General features: G+C 45.8%; 1 protein-coding gene across 14 annotated transcripts; it reads left to right on the top strand.

The window, feature by feature from the left end:
• LOC120682239 (ABC transporter I family member 1-like) lies at positions 1-9,133 on the top strand. Of its 14 annotated transcripts, none has more exons than XR_005678321.1 (6): positions 1-870; positions 1,108-1,198; positions 1,317-2,941; positions 3,771-3,830; positions 7,876-7,987; positions 8,362-9,133. XR_005678321.1 is itself a non-coding variant. In XM_039964062.1 (2 exons), the coding sequence occupies exon 1, from the start codon at positions 186-188 to the stop codon at positions 861-863; it is 678 nt and encodes a 225-aa protein (XP_039819996.1). In that variant the 5' UTR covers positions 1-185; the 3' UTR covers positions 864-870; positions 1,105-3,141. The 14 variants fall into 14 exon arrangements, 1 of the variants encoding a protein (XP_039819996.1); XR_005678319.1 differs by having other exon boundaries at positions 1,105-1,198; XR_005678316.1 differs by having other exon boundaries at positions 1,105-2,672; positions 2,836-2,941.
• The last annotated feature ends 1,466 nt before the right edge of the window (positions 9,134-10,599 follow it).

Below are 10,599 nucleotides of genomic sequence, written 5' to 3'. Positions count from 1 at the left end.
TGCCTCTTCTGTCCATCTCTCTCACTCAGTCACCCACCTGGCCCTGGGAGTGGTTCCCCTCCGCGCGCCGCCGGCCGGCCGCCGCCGCGTTCCCCCCAACCATCGCCGCCGCCTCCACCAACCTCGCCGCACCGCGCCCGCCTCTAACCAGCTCGACCGCGCCGAGCCACCGTCCACTCGGCCAGATGCCGCCGCTCCGCCCCCCGCCGCCGCGGCTCCTCCTCAACAACGTCTCGTGCATGCGGAACGCGCAGACGGTGCTCCGCGACATCAACCTCAGCGTCCACGACGGCACGGCCCTCGTCCTGACCGGCGCCAACGGCTCCGGCAAGACCACCCTCCTCCGCATGCTGGCCGGCTTCTCGCGCCCCTCGGCCGGGGAGATCCTCTGGAACGGCCACGACATCACCTCACCGGGCGTGTTCCAGCAGTACAAGCTGCAGCTCAACTGGATGTCGCTTAAGGACGCCGTCAAGGAGAAGCTCACGGTTCTGGAGAACGTGCAGTGGTTCGAGCTCCTCGAGGGGAAGGACGGCAGCAGGTCGGGGCCGGCCATCGAGCTCATGGGGCTCGGCAGGCTCATGAACGAGAAGGCCAGGATGCTGTCCATGGGGCAGAGGAAGCGGCTGCAGCTCGCCAGGCTTCTCGCCATTGACCGCCCGATCTGGCTGTTGGATGAGCCCTCTGTCGCGCTGGATGCGGAGGGTACCAGGCTGCTCGAGTACATCATCGCTGAGCACCGGAAGAAGGGTGGGATCGTGTTCGTGGCGACGCATCTCCCGATCGAGATTGAGGATTCCATGTCCCTTCGGCTTCCGCAGAGGTTCCCCCGGAGGAAGACGCTGGTTGATCTTGTCCATTGATGTCAATGTGAGCCCAGGAATTTAGCTGTATCTCTCTAATTCTTCTCCGGCTATCTGTCTGAATGCTGTTGGAGCAATTTTTGACTGATGCTGTGTTTGCGATTCTATATTTGGGAACATGACAACAGATTTACCATGCCAATATATGCACAGCTGTTATTTGCGATCATGGTTTTGATGCATTGGTACATATGTTCTACTTGCTGGTGAAATCTTCTTTTGTTTCATATTCATTGTGTAGTAGGTTTTACTGCTGTGTTGCCTATCCATCTGAAGCTTCAGCTGGCGGAAACCAGGAAACTTGACCAAATTCGCAAGCCTTTGTATCAAATCAGGTAACTGATGTACGGTTTAGGAGCATCTGTTCCCACACTTATATCAGTTAACGCATCAATTATCATTGATTTCTGTCATAATAGTCACGTTATTCTGAATCTGTTTATAATTTTGCAGCTTAGACATCTTTGTGGAGCTAATCCTGCGTGCTATATGTTTCAGTACAAGTGCTGACTGCATTTCAGAAATGTGGTGTTGTGTTTAACTGATAAAGAACATTTGATCTACATTAAATAGCTATCCACTTGGTTTATCTCTTCTGACAGCCCTAGTTTACATATCCTTTGTAATTATGGGAATCCTCTGCGTAAATCAACAACTAAGGTTACTTCTCTAGAAATTTCAATCTACTGAAAACAAGTTGTCACCATTGAACTTATTGGTAATCACCAATCAGTTTGCAAGCTGCAAAGAAAATCGTAGGGCTATTTGTAGAAGAACTGTGAGGAATAAATCATTTCTTCAAGTTGAGGCATTTCCATGTGCTATGTATAATTCATGATAGGCTGTACCTTGATTTATCGAGAGCTTATTGATTGGATATTAAAAGAGGTATCGAGTTTAGTCCACCGGGACTTTTGCTGTAGTGAGAACTCCGTTGTGAAGCGCATGAAAGAACAGAACAATAAAGATCCGTATGACCAATACATTATTCCATATCATGTAGTCGCGCAAACATTTTCATGGTGCCCACTTAGCAAATTGGCTTTCATATTTTGCGCATTGTTTCCATTGATGCTATGTGTACTTGGTTATTCGGTGCTCCCATCCATTCATGCCTGCTGAAAAAAGATTACAATCGTTGTATCCATAAATAAAGGCCACAGATTTTCTGGAGGAAGTTGCTTGCCTCGTCAGATTTATTAAACAGTTCTGATCCCTACATACCATCGAATTAAATTTCTGTGCCCTGTACAATGTGCCAAGCTGTTTCAGGTGTCAATCCACAGCATGCTGTTTAGGACATTGCATTCATTTACATTTTCTGCCAAAAATACCTTTTCATATTCTTGGATATAGTTTTCAAGCATAACGATAATAATTCTTATATGTGTCTAGTTGTCTTTATGAAGTTGAGCTTCTCGCCAAGAATTGAAACGTTCTGATTCTGGAAGCAAAGTATGAGCAAAGACTGATATAAAAAGAAGAATGTCTTTCTCCTAGGAAGTTTGAATAAGAAAATAACTCAAGAAAAATATAGTGTGTGTATATTTATGTAAATTCTTGTTAATGCTATGGATTTAATAGACTGCCAGTTCTTAGTTGTTCCAAGCTAGACTTTAATACCGTCTGCTATTTATGATTCTGGACATATTTTCCTTTTATAATATGTACAAAAAGCTCGAGATATTGTGATTCCTTGTTCTAACCATGCACTTCTTACTAAACCTTAAGAAATACTAGTATCCGCAGAAATTTATACATCATGCGAAGGTCTGTCTTCATAGAGCAAAAAGAAAGCCAAAGAACAAGGTAAATCTTACAAACACTGTATGCTGCTGATATGTTTCTGTGATTTCCATCTGAACTTTCTTTTACTTGGTTACTGCGTTGCTGATTGTAAGTCGAATCACCTGATGTATGCATTCGGTATAATAGGCTGTCCTGTGTTTACTCTCACAGTACACTGGTGCAGGCTGTAAGAAAAGAGCAGTGAATGCAGCAGAAATAAGTCTCTGGGGACCAATGGAGGTGCTCTCTGACCCCATTCTTGAGGTAGCTGGCCCACTATTCAAGACAAGGTATAAATCCACTTCCCAGGCCAGCACGGAGCCACCAATACTACATAAATGCATGCTGTTCTTTTGCTGTACTGTATATATTGTTTGGCTGTCACCGCTTGTCTAGTCCCCAAATTAGAGGTTTCTAGGGTGGAATCTTTGTACAATGGATCAGGATTTAAACTAATCTTTATATTGCAATTGATCAAGTTTTGCCTGGATCTTGGTTAGTTGTCTGTTGCCCATTCTACATTCAAAACGGAAATGGCCTTTTATGTGGATGAAATTTGATTAGGACTTGGGTTATCTGGCCTAATATGATTGAAGTTGAAAGTCTTTTGCATGTTTGATGCATTGATATTAGATTGTCATCTACTGCGCTTACCTTGTTATTATCTCTTCGGTGAACATTTTCTTTTCTTTGAGCTTCAACTATTATGTCAGTGCAGACACCAGAATTAAGATGAGTGAGAAAATTACTGAAGTTTAACTTAGAATGCTTGAAATATGAAAATTCATTTATTATAGACATACTGTCACAATTAATTACAACGGGTTTGTGCATGTCGGAAGAGTGTGATGTGAAGTGGTAGGATGCTTATAAGCACCAAAAGTAGAAGACTAGGAAAGGGATGCTTCAGAACAGATTCCTTTCGTTTCTTGAAAAATTGCAATGATTTTTCGCCTACTCTTACAGGTCATGAATATAGTCAATATATTCAGAATAAATTTTCCTTCTAGTAATTCTTCTTTAAATTTTCCCTTCATTTCTAGGAGATACATTTATCTCCTTTTACTATTCTTTGCTGGACATTAATATTAATTATGTTTTAACTTGTGAAATAAATAGAGTTCATTTGACTGAACAAGGAAACTCCAAGATCCAAAGATACACAGTTTAAGATAGCAGGTTAGCATCTGAACATTGATGTTATTTGCTTAATTGTACCTGCTTGCAATTTGGTGAGATCATAAACGAGGAAAGGAATGGTTTTCCTTTGCTAATGCTGATAAACCTCTGGATCAATTGGCAGCTTAGGCTAATCCCAGTGGAGTGTTTCATATTGATGTTTCCAAGATAGCCACATAAGCAACTAAAAAATGAAATGATATTTGAAACAACCTCTACAATGCATAATTTCATAGCACGGTTTCATAGGCTCCAAGTAGCATTTAATTTTATGACTCAACAAGAGTTGGTATCCGTGTAGACAGGGTTTCATCTAGATGAAACTGGTTTCCTCTCTCTCTTCTTAAATTTGATGCCATGTCATCAAAAAATCCTATGTGGCATGCTATTTAATGAGAATGAAACCCCATGAAACTTCCCACTGGGAATGACCTTAGCTTTTATTTGGATAATTGAACAGTGTTGGGAGTTATGTGGTTGTTTAATTCAACAATTGAGTAGAAGAGATATGACAATGATGCCTAGAGCATGTTTATGGAAACATAATAAATGTTTGCTGGCATTCAAGTGTCATGTTAATTTTTCTTTAAAGGCGATGACCTCAAGGGGGGGGGGGGGGAGTTTCTGTTTGTGATTAACAAAACAAGCTTGGGCCCAACCCTTATAAATACATCCAAGTGAAATTGATCATCATGCCAGCCTTTTGTTAGGACACTCTTTAAAGACTGCTGCCTTTGACTACTACATCAAACATTTAAGCACTGGCTTGGAATCCTATACCATTCCTTAAAGGGAGGCAAATAACGTGAGCAAAGAGAAGACCTTATTAATACACAGACTAATGTGAAAAGGTGTAGTAAAGTGCTTGATCCCCCAAAAGTCTAGGAGTGAGACACGGGGCGCAAGTAATAATGTATTGCTTCTAGTACCTTCTCTCTAGGGCATACTATAATAACTGCATGGGCTCCAATCTTAATTTCTGTTTCTGAATATAGAGTATACATGACAGATGATATCGTAATTGGCATCTCTACTTCAGCCAGAACTATAATACAATCAAGTGGTTCCCACATGTCAATGTCAATGTGACACTATTGATGGTACAAGTCGAACTATGTATGGATTAGGATGCAATACTTACAGCTTTTACCATCTAATCAGATTAATCATCTGTGCTAAGATGACATCATCAAAAGATGTCTCGGTGCCACATAACTTTGGTAAAAGTTTGTTCAACAAACCTTTAGTGTTGGCTTACGCAATGGTAGTTTTTGCCACAATCTATCTGTATAGTGTGTGTTGATTGTGATGCTGACAGCTAGGAAATACAGTGTATACGCAACGTAAGAGAGAATTGTTAAGATGGATTTAGTCCATTTTCTGGCTATGGGTCCCAGGACAGTAATGCAGGCGCAGAATGCAGCCACATCTTCGTCGATTTTTCACAAAGGAAAGAAATGTACGTGATAATTAGAAGCTATTGTCATGCGCTTCATCCATGGGTTAGCCATATGGAAAGGAAGACGCCATGATGGCTGGTTGGGTGGAAAATAAGGCTAGTTTCACTTTCTAGATTTATTGTTCTCCTTCATAATTGAATATTTCAAGGCTTGATTGGTAATATTTATCCATTGGAGCAAGTTGTGCTCATGAGTGGTAGATATCACCATCATCATGGCGTAATACTAGGGTTGGTTAGAGGTTTCTCTATCTGAAAGACTGGCGTACCTAGCCTGCCACACACTTAGCGATCTCTCCTGGAAATTTCCATTGTCATTTGAAGAAATTGCAGCACATCGTGCAATGAAAAGGAAAGTAGAGAAATATAGTTATATTTGTAAATGCCAGTCAGTTGAAGGGGTTTCATGAAAATCTAGGCTGCTTGATGCCATAGAGTTCTGGACACTAGGATTATGCATAGTATATTCATAGATAGTTCTGGCTCCTTTTTGATAAATGTTATTTCTTGATTTACATTTGTATCCATCTGTCAACCTCACAGGGTATTTGAAAAGGATCTGCTGCCATACAGTTGTATGGTTGCGTTATGCTTTCTAGGTGCAAGTATCTTTTCCACACGCTTAAATGGTACCTATATCTAGATGCTACGACATATAGATTAGAGCCACAAAGTGTACATTTCAATCGTAAGAATTTATGATTGAGTTGTTAGTAATTATTGTGTAGCACTAGCACCAATATCATGATAATTCCAAACATATGGTTTACATAGGTGTGGAAAGATATGAAACCAGCACTGTCGGTACCCTATAGCAGGGATACCCACTCCTACTGCAGCAAGGCAGGACTCGCGTAGTCATCCGTAATTACGCCATAAGGGGCGGAGCAGCCGGGCCCCACGGGTCAGGCTCTTACTTCACCGGGCCAACGGCCCCGGACCCGCTCCCCGCTCTGGGACGGGCCCGGTGACACCACGTGTCCCTGAGGAGGGGAAGCTCCGAGCCAACAGCCGAGGGCTCGGGCCCCCCATAGGGGTCCGGGACCTCCCCGCGTCCGTCCGGACCTCCCACGCGCGTAGAACCAACATACCGCCGAGGTGGGGTCCGGAGGCGCCACGTGTCCCGCAGGCGCGGGCGCGAGTCTTCCGCTGGAAGACTCGCCCACCCACCGCATTCAATGCGGGCGGTTGAGGCGTGCTCTGCCGCCGCGGCACTCGGTGCAGCTTTTGTCAGGCCTCACTGTAGACCGCAATATTACCGAGGTACACAGTACAGCCGCATGCGCCGCATCCGCGCAGAGCCCGTCTGCCGCATTAAATGGATACGACGGCACGGTACCTTTTCATCATACCGCCTACGCCGCAAGCTACATGACCCGTTTAGCTATGCTGCAGGTAACGCCGTAAGCTACACCCTAGCACCGTTTCGACAAGATAGGGCATGGATATGCTGGACGGAGGATTCCCACGGGCAGAGTAAGGAAATCCAGGATTGAGATCTCCTTCGCCTGCAATGCCATAATGACTGAATTGTATGTTATTTTATACTACATCGTTGGGCCCACCTATCGGGGACCCAACGGCCATGTACACGCCTCACTTGAGATATAAAAGGGAGGCGCTCGCGGCTCACTACAGACTCTCTGAAGACAGAGCTCTAGACACGCCAAGACTCTCACAACACAAGTTCGGTTTTCACTCCGAACAACTCTGTTCTCAACCTCTTGAGAACACAAGCAATACAACACACAGTGGACGTATGGTATTACGCTCCGGCGGCCCGAACCACTCTAAACCTGCTGTGTTCATCGTGTTCTTGCACCGAGATTGGGCTAATACTAGCTAATCCCCGAGTACTCACCCTCTGGGTTTAGGCGGGTGCATTACGCCACCCGGCTGTGGGTTTGCACACCACGACAATCACAATGAAGTTGGTCAAAGGAAGAAACTATGCTAACAAGTGGACTACATATACAAATGGACATTAGGGAATGTATGCATATGTTTCAACTGTTTACTGTTGTAATCAGTAAAAGTTGCATATAAAGGACACATTCCTTTGCTTGTACTAGATTAAAAGTAGGGTGTGGATATAGGTATTGTTATCAGTAAAGATGACAAACACCGTGTTCGGCGGCTAGCTTCCGGGCTGCTCGCGGCTGCTGCTGCCGTTCGGCTTGCTGCTTAGGCTGCTGCTGGCTGCTCGCGGCTGCTGGCTGCTGCTGCAGCCGCCCGGAAGCTAGCCGCCGAACACGGTGAAAGAAAGCATACTTTGTGAGCTACAGGCTACAGTTGTCTCCAAATTACTCTAAAAGTTGACCTTAAGTCATCAACCTAATCAGTTTTGACCCATTCTATTTTCAGCCTTGATGTGCTTCCGGTGGAGCACTTAGTACTCATGCCCATTAATTATCCTTTACTTTCCACAATCAGGTGCTTTGATTATTGTACCTTTTCTGATTTCGTTTGTACAATGGCAATCTGCGAGGCCCTTTTAACCCCCATAAGATGTTACTGTTAAGAGGTCCAATCAATCATTTAACTGACATCAGTAATGGCTTGTATGAGATCTGTTTCTTTTGACAGGACACATGTAAGGATGGATTTGCACGCACGGGGAGCTTCAATCCAAGGGAGACAGTGGAGTGCAATGGCGAGGGAGGCACATGGCCAGCTTCACTGAACGCTCATAGCTATGGTAACTTCATAATGCATTAAACCGAGAACATTCTGCGTTTCTCTCCTCGATGCATTAAAATCCTAATTCCTTGCAAAGAAATCCTAAGGTGCCATCATTAGTCAGATTATTGCCCCGTCCGGCCTTCTGCCAAACTTTCCTTGATTGACATGGACTCTGCATATTTGACCATGATCACAAAACCTTCTTATCTGGCGGCACTGTTGTATGATTGTTGGATCTGAGACCTGATTACCATAATACCATGTACACTAAGCATCAACCCGGCTTAGTTGGGGAGCTAGCGGTTGACTCTCATAAATGACAGGCGACTGCAATGACCAACACTCATTCGTCTTCATGTTCTCCTTTTCTTTTCTTTGTTTTTTATGCAGAGAGAAGGAAGAAACCCCTAAACAAGGACTCTCCAATTCGATGCGTGCAGCTGGACCGGACCCTACATTGTAAATGTGCGCCTGCCCCATTGTTCAGATCAGATGGTCAGGGCGTGGTATGGGTCCATGCACACATGCATGCCCGAAGATTGATGCCATGTCGACGGCGACCAGTGAGCCCCCATTGCAAGCGAGGCAGCCAGGCAGCAGCGTCCTTGAATTGAGATGGATCAGAGAAGCCGATGTGAGCGGCAGCCAGGCGGCCGGTCTTGCGAGCCGAGCACGTTCAGGTGGGCTGAGGTTCTAGACGGCGGTGTCCGTGTGGCCGAGGAAACTGGATTTGCGAACAGATTTGGAGTCTGAAAGGCGTCATTGGGGGTCCAGAACTTCAGATCGGTTGGAACGAAGAAGGCAGCTTTCTGATTCTGCAGACGGTGTGTGCCTTCTTGGCAAGGGGTGTTTGTTGCGGTCATGGCGTGCCTGCCTGACCGAGTCTGCCTTGGCGTGCTCCATGGGCCATGGGGAAGAAAGACTTCGTGGCAATATGAGGTAGCCGCCGCCGCCGCCGTCATCGTTGTACTACGAGAAAATTGAACTGTAGGAGTAGTACACACCACCGGCGATGGTGCAAACTTCGAGGTGGAGTCTCGCATGTTTCCGAGAAGGAAGGTATTGGTACGGAACAAGAACAATAAACTCAAAGGCTGTGTTTACTTTCACGAAAAGTTCCCAAAATTTTTCACTCACGCAAATCACATCGAATCTTACGATACATGTATGGAATATTAAATGTAGTTAAAAATATAACTAATTGTACAATTTGGTTGTAAATGACGAGACGAATTTTTTGAGACTAATTACTCATGTTTGGACAATAGTTGTCAAATAAAACCGAAACGTGCTACAACAACTTTTTCGCGAACTAAACACACCCAAAAGTGTTCATCAATTGAGTAATGCCATTCTTTCGTTCATTTATGAGGCTGATGACTAGGAGCAGTCCAGTATGCTAGGTTTTTTTAACCTTTTTTTAATAATATTTTAAGTTTAATCCGTATTGGCTTTTATTTGCAGGCAGTAGCCTGTTTGATCACGCCACTTGTCCTGGCGCGACAGATAGCCTATGTCGCGCTAGTGCATGTGGTGCGACAGGGTGGTCACGCTGGCGGCTTGAGCCAGCGCTGCGCCAGGTCGGCGATGACGTGGCCCTCGCTGTCGCGCCGTATGCAATGGCGCGACAAGGCCAATGTCCTGGGCCCGCGGCAGCCCCTTCTCCCCCACCCACCCTCCCTTTCTTTCCCTCCTCCTCCCCGAGCAGAGCTGCAGCCAGGGCGTCGCCGCCAGCCGCCACCCCCCAGATCCCCCCAAAATCCGGATTTTTGGTGGGGAAAAAGTGGAGGGAATCGTTCCCTACCCTTCCCCGAAGGTATTTCCCCTAATTGTAGTGGCGCGACAGGCCTTCTGTCGCGCCAACCACTCGCAAAAACAGACCACTCTGGGCAAGCGGAGACGTTGGCGCGATAAGACGACTGTCGCGCCAAATGTAGTGGCGCGACAGGGCTTCTGTCGCGCCGGCCACTCGCGAAAACAACCCATTCTGGGCAAGCGGAGACGTTGGCGTGACAGAGCGCTTTTGTCGCGCCATCAGAGTTGGCGCTACAGGACGACTTAGTCGCGCCAATTTTGGTGGCGCGACAGGCTTGGGAATAACACTCGGCTTTTTCCGTCGGTGGCAGGCTTTGTCGCGCCAGTTGCGTTGGTGCGACAGTGCGGTTTTGTCGCGCCAGTTGCGTTGGCGCGACAGTAATCAGCCCTGGTTTGTCAGTGTTTGAGCTAAGAAACCTCGCTGTGACCGCCTGCTGCGACTGCCTGCTGCGACTGCCTGAAGGCACCAAGTGCTGGCTGCTGGTTCATAGGTTTCATACATTGCATCGAACACATAAATAGTGAATACAAATATAGTGCATCAAACACAAGGTTCATAGGTTTCATAGTGCGACAGTCTTACATATAGTGCATCAAACACAGAAATAGTGCCAGGTCTACAACATTCATAGGTCTCATAGTGCAAGATAAACACGAATACAGAGAGTGCATGACACAGAAATCATACACGCACACAATTGGGAGCTCGCTGCTTCATCTACGGTGGCGTTGCTGTTAGGTAGGGCTGAAAGGGTCACGTTGGCGCCGTAGCCTTCCCGGTGCTGTAGGGAGCACGTTCCCGCTACCGACGTC

This window comes from Panicum virgatum, chromosome 7N, assembly GCF_016808335.1.
Source record: "Panicum virgatum strain AP13 chromosome 7N, P.virgatum_v5, whole genome shotgun sequence".
NCBI classification, from domain to species: Eukaryota; Viridiplantae; Streptophyta; class Magnoliopsida; order Poales; family Poaceae; genus Panicum; species Panicum virgatum.
This window is presented reverse-complemented; position numbering and strand designations above follow the sequence as displayed.